The 22,906-nt window shown below is 38.7% G+C and overlaps 6 protein-coding genes across 17 annotated transcripts; 2 read left to right on the top strand and 4 right to left on the bottom strand.

Annotated features, from left to right (window-relative positions):
* Positions 1-840: 840 nt before the first annotated feature.
* On the top strand, positions 841-8,978 carry LOC111017457 (myosin). Of its 9 annotated transcripts, none has more exons than XM_088126765.1 (17): positions 847-1,413; positions 1,836-2,002; positions 2,529-2,604; positions 2,729-2,770; positions 2,862-2,924; positions 3,890-3,939; positions 4,030-4,057; positions 4,308-4,382; positions 4,501-4,611; positions 4,691-4,751; positions 5,106-5,246; positions 5,368-5,489; positions 5,694-5,763; positions 6,903-6,944; positions 7,207-7,247; positions 8,317-8,443; positions 8,605-8,978. In XM_088126765.1, exons 1-17 carry the CDS (start codon positions 1,057-1,059, stop codon positions 8,682-8,684), a joined length of 1,653 nt encoding a protein of 550 aa, XP_087982891.1. In that variant the 5' UTR covers positions 847-1,056; the 3' UTR covers positions 8,685-8,978. The 9 variants fall into 9 exon arrangements, 5 of the variants coding, with proteins under 5 accessions (XP_087982894.1, XP_087982893.1, XP_087982891.1 ...); XM_088126766.1 differs by having other exon boundaries at positions 848-1,413; positions 5,106-5,222; XM_088126769.1 differs by having other exon boundaries at positions 1,271-1,413; positions 1,840-2,002.
* Positions 8,979-9,205: 227 nt separating this feature from the next.
* Positions 9,206-11,824, bottom strand: RARE1 (Pentatricopeptide repeat (PPR) superfamily protein). The gene has a single exon (XM_022293207.2). The coding sequence runs from the start codon at positions 11,556-11,558 to the stop codon at positions 9,264-9,266; it is 2,295 nt and encodes a 764-aa protein (XP_022148899.2). The 5' UTR covers positions 11,559-11,824; the 3' UTR covers positions 9,206-9,263.
* A 177-nt stretch (positions 11,825-12,001) lies between these two features.
* Positions 12,002-14,789, top strand: LOC111017459 (tRNA dimethylallyltransferase). Of its 2 annotated transcripts, none has more exons than XM_022293215.2 (8): positions 12,002-12,142; positions 12,220-12,331; positions 12,426-12,469; positions 12,556-12,666; positions 12,787-12,879; positions 12,970-13,076; positions 13,175-13,342; positions 13,493-14,789. In XM_022293215.2, the coding sequence occupies exons 1-7, from the start codon at positions 12,057-12,059 to the stop codon at positions 13,312-13,314; spliced, it is 693 nt and encodes a 230-aa protein (XP_022148907.1). In that variant the 5' UTR covers positions 12,002-12,056; the 3' UTR covers positions 13,315-13,342; positions 13,493-14,789. The 2 variants fall into 2 exon arrangements, with proteins under 2 accessions (XP_022148907.1, XP_022148908.1); XM_022293216.2 differs by having other exon boundaries at positions 13,175-13,346.
* Positions 13,730-14,458, bottom strand: LOC111017460 (light-regulated protein, chloroplastic). The gene is made up of 3 exons (XM_022293217.2): positions 14,268-14,458; positions 14,044-14,196; positions 13,730-13,949 (listed from the first exon to the last, which is right to left on the bottom strand). Exons 1-3 carry the CDS (start codon positions 14,456-14,458, stop codon positions 13,874-13,876), a joined length of 420 nt encoding a protein of 139 aa, XP_022148909.1. The 3' UTR covers positions 13,730-13,873.
* A 445-nt stretch (positions 14,790-15,234) lies between the features above and the next one.
* On the bottom strand, positions 15,235-17,401 carry LOC111017458 (inactive leucine-rich repeat receptor-like protein kinase CORYNE). Of its 2 annotated transcripts, none has more exons than XM_022293213.2 (2): positions 16,031-17,401; positions 15,235-15,647 (listed from the first exon to the last, which is right to left on the bottom strand). In XM_022293213.2, the coding sequence occupies exons 1-2, from the start codon at positions 16,888-16,890 to the stop codon at positions 15,398-15,400; spliced, it is 1,110 nt and encodes a 369-aa protein (XP_022148905.2). In that variant the 5' UTR covers positions 16,891-17,401; the 3' UTR covers positions 15,235-15,397. The 2 variants fall into 2 exon arrangements, with proteins under 2 accessions (XP_022148905.2, XP_022148904.2); XM_022293212.2 differs by having other exon boundaries at positions 15,235-15,674; positions 16,031-17,391.
* A 2,070-nt stretch (positions 17,402-19,471) lies between these two features.
* LOC111017515 (Homeodomain-like superfamily protein) lies at positions 19,472-22,427 on the bottom strand. Of its 2 annotated transcripts, XM_022293291.2 has the most exons (3): positions 21,413-22,420; positions 21,028-21,069; positions 19,472-20,118 (listed from the first exon to the last, which is right to left on the bottom strand). In XM_022293291.2, the coding sequence occupies exons 1-3, from the start codon at positions 22,131-22,133 to the stop codon at positions 19,832-19,834; spliced, it is 1,050 nt and encodes a 349-aa protein (XP_022148983.1). In that variant the 5' UTR covers positions 22,134-22,420; the 3' UTR covers positions 19,472-19,831. The 2 variants fall into 2 exon arrangements, with proteins under 2 accessions (XP_022148983.1, XP_022148984.1); XM_022293292.2 differs by lacking the exon at positions 21,028-21,069 and having other exon boundaries at positions 21,413-22,427.
* Between the last annotated feature and the right edge of the window lie 479 nt (positions 22,428-22,906).

Below are 22,906 nucleotides of genomic sequence, written 5' to 3'. Positions count from 1 at the left end.
TTCTTGTATGTATGCATGAATTTGTTTCGACATTTTCATCGCAACGACATTTTCAAAAGTATATTACTTATATATTTAGATATGATGGTTAAAATTGATCAATTATAGACTAATTAAGCTACGATTAAAGTCTTATTTACTAATTCAAAAAATTTACATCAATATCTATAATTTCCATGATTTTTTCGAAATATCCATCGACATGTCCGTAAAATGGGGACCTGGATTTTTAGGTTAAAACATAACTCTTAATTAAACAGGTTTTTTAATCAAGTTTTTGTGTTCATTTCTTTTTATTGTAATTTAACAAGCAATAAACACTTCATGAATAATTTGTACCTAATAAAAATAAACTTATGAAAAAAGCAAGTAAGAAAATCTTATTTTTCGAAATCTTTTATATTAGAAGCTAACAATTTTTTGTTTACGTAATAAAATTATTAATTCAAACACTCATATTTAAAAATTGAGAAATTGTAATGGATAGCAAAATTTGTTTATGTATTTTAAAATATGTCACATGTTTTTTAAATTTTCAAATATAACAAAAAAATTTTACTTATATCAGTAGTATATCATATACTCATATGAGTAGTGTATCAAACACTCATATATGTAGTATATTAGATATTGTCCAGATACTCATATCAATAGTATATCACATACTATATTATAGATATATATCATTTGGGTAAAGTTGTCACTTCTAAAATTAATGCTCCGTCTTTTTCTTTTTTAAGTGCTATATCTAAAGAAGGAAAGTTTGCAGTTAATTAATTTAGATTACTATATAAATTAGTTTTAGTTATTTATAATTAACGATGTAATATGATAATAATAATAATAGTTTTTTCTTTTGCTGAAGAAAGAAAAAAGAAAAATCTGCGGCGGCTGTTTTCTTCCTCGTTTCCAAAGCAAGCAAGATCCAGCAGCCAAAAACTGCGTCGGCCGGCTCAGCCTATGTTGCCAAGAACTCGGAACTCTTCTCAGCATTTCTTAGTATCAATTCTCTGATCCTCTCGCACGGAGCAGCTGCTCCTGCTCTTGTTCTTGTCGATGGATGTGAAACGGACTGAGAGCCCGATTTATGCTCGCCAATGGAGCAGCGAATCGAGCAGCACCGGTGGTCCCGCATCGCCGGCAATGTCGCCAGCTCGCGGCCATCACGCTCGATCTTCCTCCGTTTCTGGAATTTCCAACATTAAGCGCACTCAGAACTTCGCTGCAAAAGCTGCGGCTCAGCGGCTAGCCCAGGTCATGGCTTCTCAGACCGCCGATGACGATGAGGATGATCAAGATGACTTAGGATTTCGTTATAGTGCTCCTCCTCCTATTTCATTGTCTAGGAACGTTAATAACGGTAGTAGACTTGCTGTTCCTTCTTCCAAAACCACTAGATCTCCCTCCCCCGGGGTAAGTTGAGCTCTATATCTCTTCAACCGCGCTAAGCACGAGGCCGATAGATTTATGCTGTAGCTCACGCCGACTAATTTTCCTCTTCTACTTCTCTTTTATGCTTCTTTGCACACTGCTTCTGCTCTCTGTTTATGACTGAATTTTGCTAGGAGTAGGTCTGCTCGGTGTAAATGTTCGATAATATTTGTTCTGCGTAACTTAATACTTGCCTTTTGGACTTTTGTTTTAAATATAGATCCACGCATCATGCCGTTCAAAAATTGTATTTCTTTTTGCGTAAAACTAGCAGGACTTCCTAATAAATGCTCGCTCGGAGTATTCCGTTTGTTCTGGAAATGTAATTACCATTTTTTTTAAGAATAAGACCGCAGCTGATAGCAAACGGTTAATCGAATTTTCCTTTTTCGTTTTCTGATTAGTTAGCTCGGAATTTTTTAGAGGACACTTCTTCTGTTCGTTCCACTTCAGCAGGAAGATCATCAATATCTCACCTTTCCCTGCCAGTGGCTCCACCCAAAACAACACTGAGGACGGCAACTTCTATGCCACCTCTAGATCCGCCTACTAATAATTATAGAGAAAAAAGGTAAATCATTTTGGACTATGACATAGTTTTGATCCCTGTGATTTATCTTTTTCAGACCAGACGTATGTACTCATTTCAGTTTTGTATTGTTTGTCCCTTTGTTTGAAATTGAAACAGAGTTCAAACGAATTTGATTTGAAATAAGTTCATTCTTGTTTCTTTTTTTAGTTTCTTCAATATATAGGAAAAGAAACATGTTTCTTTTCTTTCTATTGTTACTTCAAAACCTGATAATTGTTACAGGAATTGTTGACTGTTTAATTGTTTGGTTAAAGTCAAGGGATTTCTCAATCTGGTTATGATTAAGAGAAAATTTCTGTACTGTTTGAAACTTAAAATTTTTGTTTGCCCTTTCGCATTTATTGCTGCCACTTCTCTCGACGTGTAACATTTATTTTCCATATTTTTATCTATTACTGGTATCTGCCGATGAAAATGAGATAATTATGAGTATGATACCTACTATAGTATAGAAGTATTTTGCATCCTATCTGAAAGTTGGTGATTGGTAAATTGAATACTGCAGATTCCCATCGGATCTAGTGCGTTTCAATACTAAAGATTCAGGAGATCAGCGAGAAGCTTCTGCAATTCGTGATGAAGTATGTCCATCACATTATTGTTTCATGTGTCTGAATCATTTGTCTGACTATGTGTCCATCAAGAAAAATTGCACTTTTTTCCAATCTCCGAGTACTTAAAAGTTTTCAATTCTCTGTGTTGTAGCTTGATATTCTACAAGAGGAGAATGAAAACATTCTGGAGAAGGTGCTTTGATTTTTAAATTCTCTCTCTTTCACTGGTTTTGAGCATTTCATCAAATACCTTTTGTTCTATAATATGTATTTGGGTGTTGCAGCTCAGACTTGAGGAAGAACGATGTAAAGAAGCGGAGGCCAGAGTTAGGGAACTTGAGAAGCAGGTAATGGATATGTCTTTGCAGTGTAATTTTCACTAGTCCTGCTTGTCTTTTGCTTTGTCATGGTTAATATTTTCTCGGCAGAAACTTGGATACGTAACATAATGTGATTTTGAATTTGAATAACAGCATCAAGGATAGTCACCTGTTAAGAAAGAAAAGGAAACGAGAAATTAAGTATAACCACTATTAAGAAAGAAGAGGAAATGAGAAATTGTTAATATATTGTCATGTGGTGAAAAAATAAAAGGATAAAAAAGGATCTGAAGACAAATAAAAAGCTTAGAGGAAGGATTTTTGTGTAAGAAAATGAGTAAAAATAGCATTGAGGTATTAAAAAAACTAAAAAGAAAAAGAAAAAGAAAAAATAACTATGGACTTCATTGAGGTTAAAAAAATTGCTTCTGTAATTCTTTGTTTGTATTTTCTATTTTTCATATGCTTTTCTGGTTCCTATTGGCTGGAGCTTTCCTTTTTGTATTTCCTCCATGTATTCTTCCATTTGTTTTCTGTGAAAGTTGTTTTTCATGTATATAAAAAGTGTTAAAAAAAAGTGGGAGCTTTTGTGAGGTTGCTTTACCTGATATACTAGATGCCAAAGTTAGTTTGTTGAGCATTAGAGCCTAAGCGTCAGCCTTTAAAACGGGATTAGTCTTTCTATACTAATTATTTACTTTTGTCTTCAATGCTGATCAATCCATGAAGTTTCCAAATTCGAGCTTTTAAAAACTAATGCTCGAAATTGTTTCATTGATCTTTAAAAAAATCTGCAGAGGTCTCTTTGTTGTATACTCCTTTCAAAATTTAATTCTTTTTCTCTAATCAAGGAATAGTGTGATCGATGGTTTCAATTTATTTGTCTTCAATGTTTGTTTTCATGATCATTGAGATTTTGGTCTTGAAATTCAATTCTACTTTTGTACTGCGGTGATCACATACATGGGACTGATGTGTTTCTAAACTGTCAGGTTGCTGCTCTGGGAGAAGGTGTTTCTTTAGAAGCTAAACTTTTGAGCAGGTCAAATGAAAGTTTAACCTTATTTCCTTGGATTATTTTCCTTCTTAATGCCTGCATCATATGATATCTTGTGCTACTAAAATAATGCAGGAAGGAAGCTGCATTACGTCAGAGAGAGGTATTTACAGCACCAGATGTGTACTACTTATGATCACGTAAATAGGGAAGATTAGTTCTCACCATTGAAATACTTAGCAAGGTTGCTAAGATATTGACTTTCTTTCTCTAAGCTGCCTTGTTAGATTTTAATGATCAAATGGTGTTTTGAAGAATGATGGAAATTATTATCTGTATATGATCATTGGTTCGTATGCATGAAACAAATAAAGAAAAAAGCATTATGTCTGATGGTACTTTCATTTTCACAGGCTGCACTTAAAGAAGCAAAACAATCGAAGGATGGGGGGGACAAGGAAATTGAATCCCTTAAATCAGAAGTCCAGGTTATATTCTTGGCAACCTTTTGACGTCCAGAACATTAGACATAATTATCTTCACCTATTTAAAATAGTGCCGCTCATAACCATTGTGCCTTGGTCTCTTATTTCTAACTTAAATTAGAAAGCAAAAGACGAGACTGCGAGTGTTGTTCAACAGCTTCATGGAGCTGAACATGATGTGAAAGCTCTTCAATCTCTGACACAAAGAATGATTTTGACTCAGAAAGAGATGGTTTGTACTTGCTTTACTTAAGTAGCTAGTCGTGTCAGTTTGCATTTAAAGATGAATGATACGGCATTCCTTATTTCAGGAAGAAGTTGTTCTTAAAAGGTGTTGGCTTGCTCGCTATTGGGGCCTGGCTGCAAAATATGGTAAATCAGAGAACGTGCTATTTCATTTATTCTTTTATCTTTCTATTCTCTATTTTGAAGATTGAATTATACATGGTTTTCCGTATGATGAAGTTTTTAGTTGAACCTAATTGAAATACCGTGTTGCTTGTTTTTTGCATTATATCATACCCATAGTCAGGAAATGTAAATAGCTTAATTAGTTGGAATTTTACTTCAGCATCTATCAAACTGGGTTTTGATCTATTGTAGAACATCGGCCTCTCTGTATTTTACTTGTCTTTTCTTATTGATCTCTAGGGGGTGGCAATAACTTCTTGCAGTTCATTAATCTTGCTTGTTGCCTTGCAAAATCTATTTTTCCATGTTTTCCAGGCATTTGCATGGACATTGCTATGACAAAGTACGAACACTGGTCATCTTTAGCACCACTCCCATTTGAGATTGTCATTTCTGCGGGGCAAAAGGCCAAGGAGGAATTTTCTCAACAAGGCAAGTGCCTTTTGGTGCTTGCAGGTTATTTATTGAGCTTCCTGCCACTTCCCACTCACAACAATGGGCTATAACTTATTTTATGATTGCATTACCTAATTAATATTGTGTTATCCCACCCCATAATGCCATTTGCATTTACCAGGAGACCTAGACCCTGAGAAAAGGAGCGGATTTGTTCCTGATATAAGTGACCTCACTGGAGAAGGAAATATCGAAAGCATGCTATCTGTTGAAATGGGTTTGAAGGAACTTGCTTCCTTGAAGGTTACTTTCTGATGCAATTACTCTCTCTCACTTTTTTTTCCTCTTTTTCTTTCTTTCTTTTTTTTTTTTTTTCCTTTTTTGGGGTTGGGGGGAGTCTTAGAGTTCTATTCTTTTATTTTCTAAATTATTGTCTTCGATGTAATTTTCCTCTTGTCATTACTATTACTGTTTAAATTAAGTTTAAGCTTGCTTTGGAAAACAAAGGCGGAGGAGGCTATCGTGCTTGCTCTGGCCCAACAGAGGCGTCCAAATTCTGCACGACAATCTCTCTCAGGTCTGAATTGTTAATGTGGCATTGATTTTATCATATTCCAATAGCTTCTCCAATGGGTAAACTCGATGAGTCTATGTTTTAGTGCTTTGCCTAGGTTTGTCACTTAAGCTGTTTATCAGGTTTCTTTTTCTCCCTAGAGCTATGTAGATAACTATTACTTTTTGTAAACTTCACTCCCTGCACTAGTACTTGGGTTTCCTCAACCCAGTTCAGCGTTGGAATGGACCAACAAAATTTGGGCTTGCTTTTGGACTGGAAATGGGTCTCCGTGGAGCAAGGGTTGCCCCCCTCCATTTTCTTTCTCCCTCTTTTGAACTAGTTTTTGTGTGCAAAATTAAAATATTTCATGGATTCCCCCCTTTATTTTATATTTAAAATCCTAAATGTTTGTTGTATGAAATGAAGTCTGCCGTTGCACTTCCACAAAAAATTTCTAGCCTCATCCCTGCTTTGGACCTCATGCAATCTTTAGGTAGATATTGAGTTTTCCATGCTGGAAAACCATTATCTAATTTGTCTTGCTTGAGTATAGGCTTGACACCTAGTCATCCCTCCACTATGTATTCTTTTCCCCATTAGTACTATTGTCTCCTATCTATTAAAAAATTCAGGCAAGACTTTTTTTTTTTTTTTTTTTTTACTGATTAAACATTCTCGATATAAATTATTGCCTCCTTCGATAGCCAAAATTGCATGCCAATTCTCATTACTGTTGATCATGAAGACAAATTATTCTCATTGCTCGAGTGGCTCATGGGACTGCTTTGCTTAGCTTGTGGATCCCTTTTAACTGTCTTCAATTTCTTTTTCGCACATATCACACATCATTTATCAGTTTGTTCGGGTGTATCCATAATGCTATTTCAAATGCTATTCAGTCAATTGCAGCCGTAATTTTTTCCCCTTAGTTCCGTAAGCATTCGAGCCATGGATAATTTTAGCTTTCTGAAGATGTCTAACGTGGATAATCTTATTATTGTTTTAGTGAAATACTTTTTTATCTTTGATTCTTGGAACATAGAAGAATTATGTCATATCTGATTCCTCCACGGATGGCACGAATTACCAACTTTAAAATACTGAATCCCACATTTGGTAGTATCTTGCTGAATACTTTTCAACTTGTATTAATTTTGCAGATATCAAATCGCCAGTTGATCCTAAGTTTATGGACGCATTTGGTATGTCATTTTTCTATATTTGTCAAATTCGAAGGGGATAAAACTTGCTCAACTTTCTCATTGAATTGCTCCCGCTGTTTAATTATGTGACATTGATAATAAGCATGAATGCATTTCATTTCCATGGGATGGTCATAGGTTTGAATACTCTTCATTTCGAGTTGGGCTTGTTAATTTGACTTATGAAACAATAGTTGAGCCTATCCTTAAGCTTTTTATGTATTCTTCATCACTTTAATATTGAATCAGTGTTCTATTTCAGAATTGAGCCCAGAGGAATCTGAGGATGTTCTTTTTAAAGAGGTCCTTTCATTCTCCCTAATTTGTTCTCTTTTGTACCTAGTTTGCTATAGCATGACATATAGCTGGTATTTTTGAATGGTTAGACTATGTCAATTTGATGACAGTCTTCTCTCTGTAAAAAATAAATGCTGAACTATTTCAACAAGTTAGTACATTTCAATCCCCTGTTAATTTATTTTTTTTCATGGGACACCAAAATACCGAAATGCCCTTCATACAACCACATGCCCCCTGTCACTTAACTCAAGCAACTATCTTTGACCTTTGTCTGGTCAGAGCACCTTTGTTTAGACTTACTGAGGTCTCTTTCGCAAGCCTTATCTACCAGATGAAAGCAACAAGGCCCTCGATCAGGCCGTGGATATTCCGGGGCTTTCTTACCAATGTCTCACTCCAATTAGAGAACGGTTTAATTGTTATATTTTGAATTTTGTACTGACATTAATGTAGATGGATTCTGGATTCTTATCAAAAAAATTAACGTAGATGATGGATGAACCGAATATTTTTGAGGTGCCATAATAATTTTTTTAATTTGATTTAAGGAAGATGAGGGAAATTACTTCCCCACCTTTTCTTGAAACAAACTTTCATGAAAGAAAATCTCTCACCGTTGTCAGGGAATCGGATTTCATGGGGTCAGGGCTTAGTATTTGGTAATGCCGGGCTCTGATGGGAGAACCAATTGATGTTGTTGGTGGTTATGTGGTATCCGAGACAGTAGCTTCTAGTCTGGTCCTCCGGATTTTTGGTGGTTCCAAATATATTTGTTTGACTCCTTTTGTTTAGCTGTCTTTTTGTACTCTCGTGTTTCTTAATGAAACTCAGTTTTCTATTAAGAAAAAATAAAAAGAAGAAACTTTGTTAAAGCAACCTTCGTACAAGCTTTGGTGAATCTTCTGGTGGTAACGAGTGGAGCTGTCAAGAACTTGTGATAGTTTTCTGTTGGGCTAATAACTAAATAAGAAGTGGGACGAAATAATTTCCATAGTTTTCTGTTAATTTTTTTATAATGCATACTTATGCCATGAACAATATAATAATGCATGCGAGTATTTTTGACATCCAGGCATGGCTTACATATTTCTGGAGTAGAGCCAAAGCTCATGGTATTGAAGAGGATATTGCAAAAGAACGACTTCAGTTCTGGATTAGTCGCACTGCTCACTCTCCTTCATCCCATGATGCTGTTGATGGTAAGTTCTGAAGAACTCAATGACTAACTTTGCAGGGATTGATTTAGATCATATTACCTGGAGAGTTAGTAATGTCGTGCTGCAAAAAATCCTATACTTGGTCTCCTTTCATATTCTTACCTTTCTTACTCTCTCGTTTTCATGTTTCTTCTCGTTTTCAGTTGAGCAAGGCCTCATAGAACTCAGGAAGTTGGGGATTGAGCGTAGAATGTGGGAAGCATCGCGAAAAGAGAACACTTGAAGAGTTCTGCTCGTGAGATGACATATCCTTAAATAATGCGTCGCTCTGGTTCCAAGTTCTCGTTTCCAATTAAGAGTGTGTGGTGCTGGTGCATTTATTTGATTATTTGACCACACTGACGCCTTGCTTCTTCATATGGCTATGGCTATGGCTACAACATCACAAGGGAATTGCAGCTTTATTTCTCCTCCTCTCATATGTTGATGTACCTTCTTTTTCTTCTCCCAATATGATACATATGTCACGCACTCAACTACTGATATGAAATTCACTTTCTGGTTCAAGTTCACAACACCCTTACTGTCGTTGTACTGAAACATTATTTTCAGATAAAAGTATACAAGGAATACAAGAAATTTATAAGGTAGATTGGAAGCAAAGTTAGTCTACTGATGGTTGAGCAGTTGAGCTTATAAAACATTTGGGAATCTGCCATGGACTACCCGGTTGAAGTTAACCCTCACCCTCTGGAAGCAAAGCTACCATGGACTACCGAGGTCATGACTTATGTTTGAAGAGAGTTTTCTTCGCAAAGTCTTGATAATTTAATTGAAACTTAACTCAGTTAACACGATTCAATCACCAGTAATCATTGCAAGAACATTTCCCTCGCTTGAAGTGGTGAAATCTGTTTGAATCTCTAACAATTACATCGCGACCTGTCTCCAGGGAGACCTTCTTAGCAAACTCATGGCAGTCTCTGCATGCTCTGAGGTTCTTGAAAACCAGAATGGGAGCTTTAATCGGCAACGATATGAGCCCATATGCTATGGCAAGTCGCTCACTATGAACCAGAAGTTGTTCTTTTCGATTGGGAAAAGCACATGCCAAATCCTCTTCTGTTAGAAGTGCGGTTTCAGCAATCTTACCTTCGAAGTTTAATTCCTCCAATTTTGAGTATATCTGTTCTGTTTGAGGATGGTGTCGATCGCCTACTATGAACCTGTGCGTTGAGCCTTTAACGGTAATCCAACTGCAGCTGAGTTCCTTCTTCAAGTTCTTATCAGCCATCATCTTTCTTACACGAGCTGCTTCTTGCCATTTCCCAAATGCAGCATACAAATTAAACATGGTTACATAACTGGCTGTGTCCTCTGGGTCCAGCAAAAGGAGGTTTTCTGCTGCAGTCTTCCCGATCTCGAGGTTCTTGTGGATCCAACACCCACCCAACAAGCTCTTCCAGCTCATCGCATCGGCATTGACTGGCATACTCTTTATCAACTCAAGGGCATCATCTAGGAGGCCCGCACGAGAGTATATATCAACCATACAATCATAGTGATCAATTGTAGGTTCTACGCCGTATATAGTACTCATAGAATCCAAAATCTTCTTGCCTTCTCTTACCGAGCCGGAATGGCTGCAAGTGGTCAGAACTGCAATAAACGTAACAGCATTTGGCCGAACACCGGACACCTGCATTTCAGTAAAAAGCCTCAAAGCTTCAGAAGCATAGCCATGATATGCATAACCACATATTATAGCAGTCCAAGCAGTAGTATCAGGTTTGTCTAATGATTTGAAGGCTTGGAAGGCGTAATCTAATCTGCCACATTTGGAGTACATTGTCACCATTGCACTCTCTCCGTATAAATAAGAAATCATCCCCCCTTTTATTGCATCAGCATGAACTTGAGTACCAATATCAAAACACGTGTGAGCAGAACACGCTTGAAAAATGCTAGTATAGATGTAAGAATTCAAAACCACACCTTGGCTCCTGAGAGTTTTAAATGTCTGTAAGGCATCATCAAATTTACCAATTTGGCAATATGCCGTTATGATGGTACTCCACGAAACATCGTTTGGCTCTTGTATTCTCCCAAAAGTTTTGAAAGCAGATTCAAAACTTGCACATTTCACATAGAAATCCACAAGAGGAGTTCCCACAGAGACTGCACTGTCCAACCCAAGCTTAGCACTCCAACCATGAATTTGCATCCCCAAGCTCAAATCTTCCAAAGCAGCACATACCTTGAGGACAATTGAAAACACAAACTCGTCGAGTTCGACACCTTCCCAAACCATCTTCTCGAAAAGTGCTAGTGCAACCTGCAGTTTGTCACTTTTTGAAGAGTATCCTACCATCAATCCAGTCCAAGCCACCTTGTTTTTTGCAGTCATCTTGTCAAAGACGAGCGCAGCTCCCTCTAACCAACCACACTTGACATACATGTTCAGGACTGCAGTCTCAATCGAGGCATTTGTGCTAAGTCCATGTCTAACCAGATGAGAATGCATTTGTTTGCCAAGGTCTAAGAAAGAAGGATCATCAAAGGACCTTAAGAGGCTTGTAAAAATGGATTGGTTGGGTCTAAATCCTGATGCCTGAATTGACAAGAACAACTGTAAAGCTTCATTGAGAAGCCCATGCTGCGCATATGCAGATATCATTATAACCCATGACACCAAGTCCCTTTCGAGCATTTCATCGAACACTTTCCGTGCATCTGAAAAGCTACCACAGTCACAGTACATCTTCAGAGCACAATTCTGAAGGAAACCAGGTGGGTTGCTCACGGTTCTCTGCAGCAGGTGGTGAACGAATCTACCATCCGGTAGAGCCCTCAGATTCCCACACACTTCGAAAAGGCATTTGAATGTTTTGGCAGTAACAGAAACGCCCGCCCCATTCAATGCTTCGAGAAATTCTCGAACCTCTTTGAGCTTCCCATCTCTTGCTAAAGAAATTAGATGCACGTTTTCAACTTGGCCATCTTGAAAATTCTCCGGGTAAGGAATGCGTTTTTTCAAAGATACCCATGAAGGAATTTGAGCAAATTTTGCTGATTTCAATGCCGGAATCCTATCCTGAGCTACTACCGACGAAAGCTTGGTGGGTATAGAACATTGCGAATGAAGTATGGAATACATTCAATAGTGTCCTCGAACTTGTTCCAAAATCTCACAAAACAAAAACCTTAATGGTCGACATATGCAGAAAAATTCACAGGATGAGGCGATCAAACTTGTTTTTGGTTGCAATCAAAGTTACTCATGTACAGGCCAGTTGCACCTCTAAGTACTGCAAAAAAAAAACCAAAATTTTTGGGTTTTTTTGTGCTCGCGGAAATCCGACAGAAAATGAACCTTGAAATTGGAACACAAGAATTTTTTCATTAGAGGAAAAATGTCACATGTTAGTAATCCTGCAAAGGGGAAAGAAAACGTTAGACTTGGTATTTGTATGGGTTTTGGGCCCTAAATTTTTACTTAATTTTGAGGAAATGTGGACCGGCCCTAGATGATAAAGGTCCAGAAGAAAGGTTTGTTAGGCTCAGGCTCCGCCATGGCTTATGCAGCTATTATAGCATCCGCTTCAGTTTCTGTGCATTTGGCTGTTGTTATGGTTGAACTTTGAAGAGAAATAGGATGGAGAGGTTCTTCTCGGTGCGGCAAATCCACTCTCACTGCGACTCTTCCCACTCGATCATGCTTCTTTCAGGGCCTCCTTCCTGGTACTCCCTACCTCTCGTTTCTTCTTCATTTCGTTGAATTGAAATCATGCTTGTTTCATTCCCTTCAATTTTCGCAGCGGAAAGACCTCCTTACTTTTTCAGTTTGCTTTTAATTTGGGTCTGGAGGGAAATGTAACCTTCATCTGCAAGCGCCGCAAATTAGAGAACAAACCTCCATATCTCTCCCAGGCATCTCTCTCTCTCTTTCTCTCTATTTCTGTGGAGGTTGTACTATATACAACAGAATGTTGCGCATTCACTGAAACTTGGGCTTAACATCCAGGGAGTTGATCCAGCCTCCGAAACCTTTCAGCGCATACAAATGAAGTCGGTGACCAGTTCATCCTTCATCCAAATTAAGGATGTAATATTTACTTTACCTGAGCCCATATTTTCTAATTCTGAATTTCAAGGTATTTGGAAGACGACGAAGGAATTAAGAAGTACTTCTCTGCATTTCACCTGCATAGTACACTTCCTGCGGCAGTTGTTATTGATGATTTTGGAGACTTTTTCATGGACCGGTCTTCTTCTCTCCCATACTTCTTTTATCTTTCTCACTTCCATCACTAGTACGCTGTGCATTACTGTGTGTTTTTTGTAAGTTTATATACCTCCTTTTCACTTCACCTTCTATCTAAAAGGCGATGCCAAGAAAAGTATGCCAATCCTCGTGGAAGAGACTTAGCAATGGTTAGAACTCTAGCTCTTTGTCACAATGCTGTGAGCATAGCGAAGTAGGTTTGCATCTCTCAGAACTGAATGAATAAATTATTCTCTTAGATGAAAGCCTTATTTGTGCTGCTTCTAACTTGCAAAATTTTCAGTCGAAGTAGGCCTTGTAAGCTTGTGTTGTCTGATACACACCACGGAGAGTCCCCTAGGTTGATCTTCATATATAAGAGATGGGTTCCAACCATTTTCACCATTAGAGGTTAGCTTTACAGCTGACTGACTACTCGTTCCAAATTCAAAGCAATGCTTTTGTTATTTGACCTTCTGTTATTGAATTAATTCTGGTTTATGTTGAAGGTGATGGATCTGGATGGTTTATGAGAAGTATTAACAATTGTGGAAATGACTGTTGTTTGAGAACTAGAGGTGCAAAGTACTCGATTGCCCTTCAGTTCCTGAGTTTGGACGAAATTTCTGAGGACAGTGGTGAGCAATGAATTTATTGGCAGCTCGAGTACTTCATTTGTAAGTATGTCTGTTGCCCTATTCATTACAGGACTTCTACGCAATGCTACTGTTGATAAATTAGTATTTGTTGTAGAGAACAATGTTCTGATATCAGCTTCTTTATCGTATAATCTTAGTGTCTATGACTCTATATGACTTTTATGACAGATGGTTAACTTTGATCTGTATATGCTCACTAGTCATTAGTCAATCAAGCTTTCCGACATCTCAATCTCAGAACAGCTTGAAGTTTTTTCAATTTTCCCACTAAAAGATCAGGCAGTTTGAGTAATGATTTACGAAAGATTATTACCCTTCAGCTGATAAAAAAGAACTCCCTTAGTTGTGCTGCTACCATGCATTAATCTAAGAAGATATGGTCTTTATGTTCTAGAATATCAAGTATTGAGCGGTATCGAAGAAGTTTATAGTCATTAATCATTTACAAGCATAAGAGAAAGTCAGCAAAGAGGGGGAAAAAAGAAAAGAACTGAAAGACGACCTTGGACTCAACCCTTGTTTACAGGTCCTAGTTCCCAATAAGGTATTCTAGTAAACTCCTTTTTGATACTCTGGATCACAGAATTCACCACCAAGATCATCGCAAGCCTCTCCTGGAAAGACTCTGCAGCAATCATTAAAATTTAAGAACAAAATTGCATACAGAAAATGGGTTGTTTCGGAGGAATGGGTTGGTTGTGTGGTGTTGGAAATCTTACGTCTTGGGACTGTCATATTGTAGATACTCTCTATCAACTGGCTCTGAAACACTACTCCCCTTCTTGGTCTCTGGTTTTAGCTTTACTTCAGGATACATTTCTACATCACAAGCCTCCCCTCCAACAGTGTCACAAGCCTCTGCTGGAAAAACACTGCAAAAACAGACAGATGAGGAAGTGAAGCGTATGGAATGAGACAAAAGAAATGATTATGGGTGGCTTACGAGGAGGTGGAAGTGTAGTCGACAGTTGAAGGGTCTTTTCCAACCGCACTGGCCTTGGATTTTAGGGCGGGGTGCCTTGGGATGGACCTGGTTGGTATTGGGAAAGCCAATTGCTTGGTTGGTGGGAGGACTAGGAGGGAGCATGATGATGGAGGAGGTGTTAGGGAAAGAGCTGCCTGCAACTGCATCATGAAGGTGGTGCTTCAATCTCAATCTGCTGTGAATTTGATGCATCTGTGAGAGGGTTCCAGATTTATAAGGTTAAGCAGATAAAGGTGGCAAGATACCTCGTGACTGGATAAGGTTTTGGACCAATAATGTAGAGCTGAAAGCTACCATTTTCTCTTTCTTTTTCCTTGAATAAATGAGTGGTTCCGAAAGCTTGAATGGATGTATTATTGTTAGATTTTTGTCTCGTGTATCATTTATCACGAACATTCTTGAAGGGATATTATATGTATGTGTATTGCTTGTGATTCGGTTAAAGCTTAAATATCTGAAAATTTGCCACATTTGAAGCAAGCATGTATTGTAGATCATTTAAAATAATAATTCTATCAAGGGATATATAATTAGCAAAGCCAAGATTCAAACTCATCGATGTCAATTGTTAGCGAGCCAATTTGACTTGGACTAACAAATCAAATTGAATCAATATAACCATCATGAGTAGACTCATTGGCAACGGGGCATGTGAATAAAGTGAAGAAACTTTTGGAGAATGAATTCAAATCTCATGTGGCACATCACGTGAGTTTCTCAATTTTGACTTCCAAACAAATATCACACAGGTTCCTTTTCCTTTTCCTAAGCATTCAGGACAGAAATGATTTTCCATGACCAAGTATCATTAAAAAGAGAAGTTTGAGAAGATGAAAGCATTTTTGGGACAGGAGTAGGACATGGGATTTGGTGAGAACTCGGAAGTTGAGGTGCTCCTATTATGGAGCTGGAGCATGTCTCTCACCTCTGCTGCCGCATGGGCTTTGAGTCTAAGTCTCGAGTCTTGAGTGCAGGGCAAGACTCCATTTAATGCCATCCCCTTCGCCTTCTCAACCTTATCTGCAATCAATGGTGGCCGCAAAAACCCATTTTTAGTTTCATATCTCTGTATGACTGACCCAACTGCTTCAAAAGCAATGTAATTGGGTCAGCATCAGAAGTAACTCATCGCTGGAAGGTCTGTCCTCAGCCAAATCTGATACGCACACACCAGCAATTCTCAATGCTAACGCCATCTCATCTTCTCCCACCCCTTCTTCTCTAAAGCTTATGCTTCCGTCCACCGCCGCTTCCCCAGTCTCCTCGCCTTCCCCGTCCGATGACGACTGCTCCATCACATCTCTACTGCTTAACAGAATGCCCAGTATCACCCCAAAGCTGAAAATGTCGCTCTTATCAGTATACCTGCTCAGGGTCAACACCACCATTGGATACGTTTCTAGCTTTTGATTAAGTATGCAACTAAAACCCACTCCTAGTTTCTCACCTAGAAATCAGAGGAATACGACCATTCTTGCACAAAGGGAAGATGGCATTGAAGATGTTTATTAAGCTTCAGCTAAACTTAATATCTTATCAACATTGTGAACTTAATATCTCATCAGTATCAGTAGAGCTAGCTGAGCCATGTAATGCGAATAGAAAAGAACCCAACTAAATGAACTTAAACGAACTATATCCAAAAGCATTTCTTGCATTTTCAGAGACAGGGACTAGAGCATTATTCTATTATTTGGAACTTTGGGGTTTTGGAGATTTACCTGGAGCTGTTAAGACACTCGGGAGCGGTGTACAAAGAAGGTGGCCTATCAAAATTGAGCACGAGATTGATTAACCCACAATCAGCCAACCTTGGTTCGAACTCTGCATCCAACAGCACATTCGAAGGCTTCAAATTGCGGTGAAGAATTGGAGGGTCGCATTCAAAGTGGAGAAACAGAAGCCCTCTCGCAATCCCAACAGCAATTCTCAGCCGAACCTCCCACTTAAGTTCCAATTGGTTCTCTCTCACTTTCCTCATTGCGTCCTCGAGAGAACCATTGGGCACCAAGTCATAAACCAAGCAGCAGCTGCCCATTTCGCCGACGTAGGCCTGTAAGGTCATCAGATTCCGATGCCTCAAACTGGCAAGAACCGCCAGCTGGTGCTGCATCCGCCGCCGTGCCTCCGCCTTTCTGCATTGAATGGGTTGAAGCTTCTTGATCGCCAATGCGAGGCCATTAGCGAGAATGGCCCTGTAGTATTTCGCGTGTGGGCTCGAACTCGAACCGAGCAACTGGGTCTCGTTCCGCAGCGCTGACTGGAGAGCGTCGGGGTCGATTTTGGGGGAAAATATTAGGGGTCCTTCAAGAAGTGGGGTTCTGTTTAGGTAACTCACAAGGGTGCGGATGAACCAAGCAGAGAGAAAAGCGCCGGCGAATCCAGTGACGACGCCTAATGCGACGCTGAGGAGAATCCTTTGAAACCCATTCTTGAAATGGGAAGTAGTTTCAGGAAATGGCACGAGATGGTCGGAGGAAGCAACAAGGGCATGGGTTTGAAACCCTCCGCATGAAAAGAGAGGAAACGAAAGTATGAAGAGCAAGAGAAGAGTGATATATGCGAGCATTAGGAACCCCATCAAGACGAGCTTCCACCTGACAGAAATTGGTTTATAAAATCTTCGCTAGCTCATTACAGAGGCTGTTCCGTGAAAAGGATGCAGCAGCTTCAGATTGAGAAAAGAGGGAAAAAGGTAGGAATGTGAGTCTGAGACTAACGCAAACAAAAAACCAAATTGAAATCGGTTTGATTAGTGGAGAAGGGGGAAAGACTCTGGTGGTGAGGAGAAAGAGTAGCAGCTGGGAGACACAGAACAAGGAGAACAGAGCATCCAGTCCACATTTCCCTGATCCAAAGGACCATTCCAAGGAAGCCCTCAAATCCAAATTTTGATTCGGCGCCTTTTTTACTTTTGGCTCCACATGTGTTGTGTGTTTGTACGGCCAACAAAATACAGATATTTTTATTGATATTCCTCTGTGATTTAATTTGATGGCCTCTGTTACAAAAGAATTGTTTTGACAAACGCTAGGAAGTAGGAACCTTTCAAACCTTCCAGTCACGTTATGGAATGATATGATAGAGTTACACATATGTTTTAGGAGTCTCTCAACTTTATATAAGAGAACAAGTTAACACGTTTTCGATCAACAAATGAAAAATACTGAACATCCCATCAATAGAGCTATTTTCTTTGCAGGAAAGTTTCAAGCAGCACAAAAGAAAATGAACGGAGCAATAATGCTCACCAACCAGCACAATAAGTTCTCAAACAATCACAATGTCGAATGGAAGGCACCAAAACAAAATACATACATAATGAACACTGCTACATCGATTAACAATAGATTCATTAGGCTGGGAATAGTTATTCGATTCTACTGGAGCAACGGTTGAACAAGCTTATCAGATGACATGTTATGTTGAATTTGACCTTAAAAGAATGACAAATTTGCAAAACTGATTGTCCTATTGTTTACAATCTTGTAATGGGGCAAGACTACTATGAAAATGAAATTCAACCCACAATCGAGGAAATCACAAGTCAGATGAGAATAAGAGAATTCGAAAGAGTCATACTCACCTCTAGAAACGCCAGTAGAATTGTTCATGCACTCACTTCCCATGCTAAAATTGAACAACACAATGAGATATGGATGGAGGAACTTCCTTCATGGTCACATCGTGAGCAAGAAGACAACTTAAGGAATTTGGTGAACTTATTTATACTCCGATTATTATTTTTGAAATCTCCCGTTCTTGGAACAGTTTAGAAAATAATTTGTTGGTCCTTGGAGTATTATAGTTATCTTTCCTTTTGGTATATAACAAAACAATAATATGTTTAAAAAATGTAAATATTAAGTTCACCTGAGTCACAAATTTAGTTATTGTATTCTAAAAATGTAATAATTAAATCCTTTAAGGGAGTCTCATTGTGACTACAAAGTCAAGTTTTTACTTTTTGAAGTTGAGACTCATCCTACATGAATACATGAGCTGCTAGTTCAAGAGATAACATAATACTAAGAATCTTGTCTCGTAGAGGAGCGTGCGAAGCAATTAAGAGGTTGTTTCTAATTTTCTATTTTCTTTTGGTGTTTTGCTCTTCAAATAAAGGAAAAAAAAAGGTTATTATAATATTTAAGAGCTAAAAATATGTTTTAACCTAAGGTTTAGGATACTGTCATTTAAAATTTTAAATGACTTAAAATAGTTTTTAGTTCAACCAACGTCCTAAAGTTAGAAGTAGTCCCATTCCAAGAAATAGGAGGTGTGGTGTCTGACCTTTTTCTCTAATAAGCATTATAGAGAGAGGAAAAAAAAAGTGATGCAGCCCACCCCATTTGCAAAAGGGAATGGGACGTGGAGTAGCTTACCTAAGTTAAATATTATTACGTGGTGGAATAAGATTAGATTTATTTATTTAGTTTTAAAAATAATAAGATTAGATTTATTGCTTTGTCAAAATCACTTAAACTAATTAAATTTACGACTCAAACCCTTAAATGTTGAAATATTTGTTGCCCGGCCCCAAACGCATAGCTTATCTTATTAACCTCATTTGAGCGAGGGCGAAATGGCAGAAGCGTAGACGTAAGGTCCAAGAACAGCCATTGGTTAATTCAATTAAAAGATATCAATTGGTTATATTTTATACTCTAGCTTATTAAATATTTATTACAACAATAGCATTTATTTATGCACATATATATTGGATAAAAGTTAGTTGGCTTTCTTGTCTTATCCTCTGTTGCCTTCACCTTTCAGTTTCTTCTAAGATTGCTTCATGATTTACATATCTCACCTTATTATTCACCATCTTTCTTAATCTATTCTTAATTCTTATGGATACTCTGCATCATTTTAAAGTGTATACATTAAAATTTAAAAGAAAAAAAAAGTTTAGATATTTTTATGTAGTTACTGAATTCTACTCAATAATTACTGAATAATGACTCACGCATCACTTGCATTCGATTATTTTTGTGATTTTTAATGTAATAAGTTATCCATTTAACTAATAATTTGTAAATTCTATCGAGAACATTCAAATCCACAGTGAATCTGTATAACTGAAACGAGACATCCAAAAAGGAAAGACAAGTCTACAAGAAAATGGAAGAAAAAGAACTAGTTTGGCAAAAATGGAAATGATGTATGAGCTAATGCGTCTTATGAAAATAAATAATAAGATTTACAAATATTTCAATCCGTATAAAACTAGAAATACATGTAAGAAAAAAAGGCAGAGCAGAAAATGTGGTAATATAACTCTCCAGTTTCTATATTTTATGGTGTGTATGGGAACCTATAATTTCTAAATTCTCCACTAAATTGGCATAAAGGCAGTCTGAAACTTGAAATATCAGAGAGAAGAGAAAACCTTGAAACTAATCAATCAATCAATCCTCACCATCAATTTCTTCTGCTACCACCTATCTTATGTGTCTATCATGCTCCAGGAGAGAAAAATGTTGTTTGTTATGTACATCTACTCATCTGGATTGCCTGCTTTACTACAGCTTATCCGCGATCCTACCTAGAGCGTCTGCAAGCTTGTTAAGAACCGCAACCAAGCCATCAGCGTGGTGCTTCCGCTGCTCTCGGTCAAGCTGGAAGTTCATGTTTTGAGCTTCGAGTTGGGCAGTCAGCAGTTTTCCGTTTTTCTCTAGGATGCCAATCAGTTCATCCTGCAGGATGTTCTCCTCATCTCCATCCAATGCAACACGCTTTCGTTTCCGTCCCTCTTGCGATGTCGATCCCGTCTCTGGATTTGCTGCTGCTTCTCTGTCGTTTGATGTACCTATTGCACACCAAATTGGGTTCAGATTTCAGAATAAGTTATGCCTCAATCGATCATCACGAATTATCTTAACTCTTGGCAATAATATGGGAATTTAGAGGACCAGAAACCAGCCATCTCTCTTCATAATGTTGGATTCTGTAGCATGTCTAACTAAAACAAACAAACCTACTTCTCGTAGATAGAAGCCCACCTTCCTAATCGATTTAAAGTAGTGAATTGTAAAACCGACAGACCTCGAGCCTGCAGACGAAAGGAAGTCTATGGTTCGAAGATCAGAAAACTTTAATCCAAGTTTTTCAACAAACAGACCCTTAAACTGACCGTGATATACATGTAAAGTAGTAGGATGGGCAGAATCGTCTAAATTAACTCCATTATCATAACATAATATGTTTTGAAGATTTTGGGAACCGAGTGGTTGGTAATGGAAAGAGGGGAATAAACATTAGGATCCACGAAAGTACAGACACAAAAGATCAGTGGGTACCAAAAAATAGTACTTGGGTGGATTCTGACTGAAAATTTGAAGCGCCTAAGATAGAATAGAACATATCAAATCAGCAATCTAAGAAGATAGGTTTCTAATGACTTGATCTTTGCAGTCGGTGAATATCAAATCAGCAATTTGGAGCGCCTAAGATAGAACATTCATCCAGAATTTAATATGATAACAAAGACTAAAAAAAGAACTGATCTTTGCAGTCGGTGAACACAGGAGTTCATCAACAACTGCTATTTTTCATTCATCCTCTGAGTGAAAGATTTGGATGAACCTTAAAACAGCAACATTTATTATGAACAAACATTGGGTTCCGGAGGAAGGGTTTCTTCCGACATGAGACAAACAACAAAATCACAGAAGTAATATATCCACATGTAAGCATTCGAATTATGCTTTTAGCTCACCTTGATCAGGGCAACCTTGTACAGCAGGTTGGTACAGCTTCTCTGTAAATCAAAGGGAAAGAAAGTGGAATGAGAAATGAATGGAGCTTTAAATCTTCCTCGAGTAATGGGGCGAAGGTAGACAGAGGCAGCTAAAAAACAATCCAAGACGACAGAATATATAAAATGGTTTTTTTTTAAAAGGCGTGGGAGGTGGAGAACAGAATAATTGGCGTAGAAAGCTGCAAGAATCCCATGGCAACCAGCCAGAAACATTTATCAGTTAATTTTCTGAAACCCGATTTTTGGGAGACCACGCTCGGTCGTAGGATGAGAATTCGCAATAATTAAACGAAACGAGAGATATTTGAAATTTGAATTGACTCATCTTCCCGGACCCAATTACCTGATAAAGGTGTAGGAGCAGGAATTGCGGTGTCGGCCGTCGTGGCCGGAACCTCCTTGTTGGGGCTCCGGCTGGTTTCGTCCTGCTCGAAATCGGAAAACAAACCATCGTCCGCCGCCGCAGTTTTTGAACTGTCGAACACGGGCTCCGGCTCGGCCTCGACCTTACCGTCCTCAGAATTTGGGGTCGGCGTGAGAGCGGGGACGGGGGCAGGAGCAAGGGCGAGAGCCAGCGCCGGCGACGGGGAAGGGCCCGACCCGGAATCCAAAATATCATAAACCTCTTTATCGAAAAACCCTGGTAATTTCCTCTCCCTTCTCAAATCGTTCCTCATGACCCAAAATGATTCGGTGTCTTCCCTAATTTGGGTCTCCCACTCCTTGATCTTCTTGAAGTCTCCGGCCAAATTGCTCCATCTCTTCCGGCACTGAACCGGCCCCCGATTGACCCCGTGCCTCTTACAGTAGGAAGAGACGGAGGCCCACTTGGGCTCGACCTGGCCGGAGCCGAAGGCGAGACTGGCGGCCCGGCCGCCGCGAACCCGGGTCTCGGCGACCTTCTTCCCCTGTATGAGGACGAGAATCTCCTGGCGGGTCCAACGGGGGAGCCTAGGGGTTTTGCTGCCGTCGTCTCCGCCGTCAGTTGACATCGGCCGGGCGTCAACGCCATTAGTGACGGCGTCAAGGGGAGTTGGGCCGAGGCTAAGCTGCTGCAAAGCCATATAAAATAAGAAAAAAAAGATTATTCGTTAAGAAGAAGGGCACGTGTCTTAATGGACTGGGGGCAGGCGTAAACGGAGTTCCTCTGGGGAGGGGGTCCGTTACGCCGTTTGGTGGAAGGGTGTCAGTTGTCAGTTCATCTTTCTCCGTAATATAGAGAGAGAAAGAGGAAGAATAGAGTTAAGAGGCGGAGAGAAGAAAAAGAAGGAAGAAGAATTAGCGAAGGGAAGGGAAGGTTTTGTTGGGATTTGCCTTTAATGGCCCTCTGATTGGGTTCTTATTTCCAAATCGGTTTGCTGTTTCCCTTTCTTTAATTCTAAAATATAGAAAATAAGAAATGGGTAATGCTTGTAGATTGCAGCTATTGACCCCATAACTGCTTATTAAGGTTTTCCCAATTATAATTAATTAAAATTAAATAGGCTCATGGAATCTCTTAATTATGATTTAAGAAAGAAGCATTTCTTTTTTCTTTTCAAGCTTACTTTCTTGCACACATAAAATTAAAATTTAGAAAAAGAAGAAAATTCTTCGAGGCCACTTCCTTCCTTCCTTCCTTCCTTCCTTCATTCCTTTCACCTTTCTATATTACTTTCCAAAGGGTAAGGTCATTTTCTTTGGGTTTAATGTGATTTTCCCTTTTGGTCCAAGTGTTGATTTTGTGGGTGTGGGTGTGGGTGTGGGTAAATTATTATTATTTATTATTTTAGTTGTAATATAATAATTAAAAAGAAAAGGGGTATTGTGTTTGGTTTAATTAATTGGGTTGTGAAAA

This window comes from Momordica charantia (assembly GCF_013281855.1).
Source record: "Momordica charantia cultivar OHB3-1 chromosome 7 unlocalized genomic scaffold, Mcharantia_2.0 BLBB01000007.1, whole genome shotgun sequence".
NCBI lineage: Eukaryota > Viridiplantae > Streptophyta > Magnoliopsida > Cucurbitales > Cucurbitaceae > Momordica > Momordica charantia.
The sequence above is the reverse complement of the archived record's forward strand: the minus strand, read 5'-3'. Positions and strand labels throughout refer to the sequence as shown.

What these genes read in the sequence shown, in the direction of transcription:
- LOC111017460 (XM_022293217.2), bottom strand. Translation starts at nt 14,458, where the DNA reads ATGATGCAGTTGCAGGCAGCTCTTTCCCTAACACCTCCTCCATCATCA. An exon ending in GACTACACTTCCACCTCCTC is followed by an intron (nt 14,197 to 14,267) that starts GTAAGCCACCCA and finishes CTGTTTTTGCAG; the next exon opens with TGTTTTTCCAGCAGAGGCTT. An exon ending in CAATATGACAGTCCCAAGAC is followed by an intron (nt 13,950 to 14,043) that starts GTAAGATTTCCA and finishes TGATTGCTGCAG; the next exon opens with AGTCTTTCCAGGAGAGGCTT.
- RARE1 (XM_022293207.2), bottom strand. Translation starts at nt 11,558, where the DNA reads ATGTATTCCATACTTCATTCGCAATGTTCTATACCCACCAAGCTTTCG.
- LOC111017458 (XM_022293212.2), bottom strand. Translation starts at nt 16,890, where the DNA reads ATGGGGTTCCTAATGCTCGCATATATCACTCTTCTCTTGCTCTTCATA. An exon ending in GAGTGTCTTAACAGCTCCAG is followed by an intron (nt 15,675 to 16,030) that starts GTAAATCTCCAA and finishes GACCCTGAGCAG; the next exon opens with GTATACTGATAAGAGCGACA.
- LOC111017457 (XM_088126765.1), top strand. Translation starts at nt 1,057, where the DNA reads ATGGATGTGAAACGGACTGAGAGCCCGATTTATGCTCGCCAATGGAGC. An exon ending in CTGCATTACGTCAGAGAGAG is followed by an intron (nt 4,058 to 4,307) that starts GTATTTACAGCA and finishes TCATTTTCACAG; the next exon opens with GCTGCACTTAAAGAAGCAAA. An exon ending in AGGAACTTGCTTCCTTGAAG is followed by an intron (nt 5,490 to 5,693) that starts GTTACTTTCTGA and finishes TGGAAAACAAAG; the next exon opens with GCGGAGGAGGCTATCGTGCT.
- LOC111017459 (XM_022293215.2), top strand. Translation starts at nt 12,057, where the DNA reads ATGGAGAGGTTCTTCTCGGTGCGGCAAATCCACTCTCACTGCGACTCT. An exon ending in CTTTCAGGGCCTCCTTCCTG is followed by an intron (nt 12,143 to 12,219) that starts GTACTCCCTACC and finishes CAATTTTCGCAG; the next exon opens with CGGAAAGACCTCCTTACTTT. An exon ending in GGAGACTTTTTCATGGACCG is followed by an intron (nt 12,667 to 12,786) that starts GTCTTCTTCTCT and finishes TCTATCTAAAAG; the next exon opens with GCGATGCCAAGAAAAGTATG.
- LOC111017515 (XM_022293291.2), bottom strand. Translation starts at nt 22,133, where the DNA reads ATGGCTTTGCAGCAGCTTAGCCTCGGCCCAACTCCCCTTGACGCCGTC. An exon ending in TGCTCCTACACCTTTATCAG is followed by an intron (nt 21,070 to 21,412) that starts GTAATTGGGTCC and finishes TTTGATTTACAG; the next exon opens with AGAAGCTGTACCAACCTGCT. An exon ending in ACAAGGTTGCCCTGATCAAG is followed by an intron (nt 20,119 to 21,027) that starts GTGAGCTAAAAG and finishes GGTGTGCAATAG; the next exon opens with GTACATCAAACGACAGAGAA.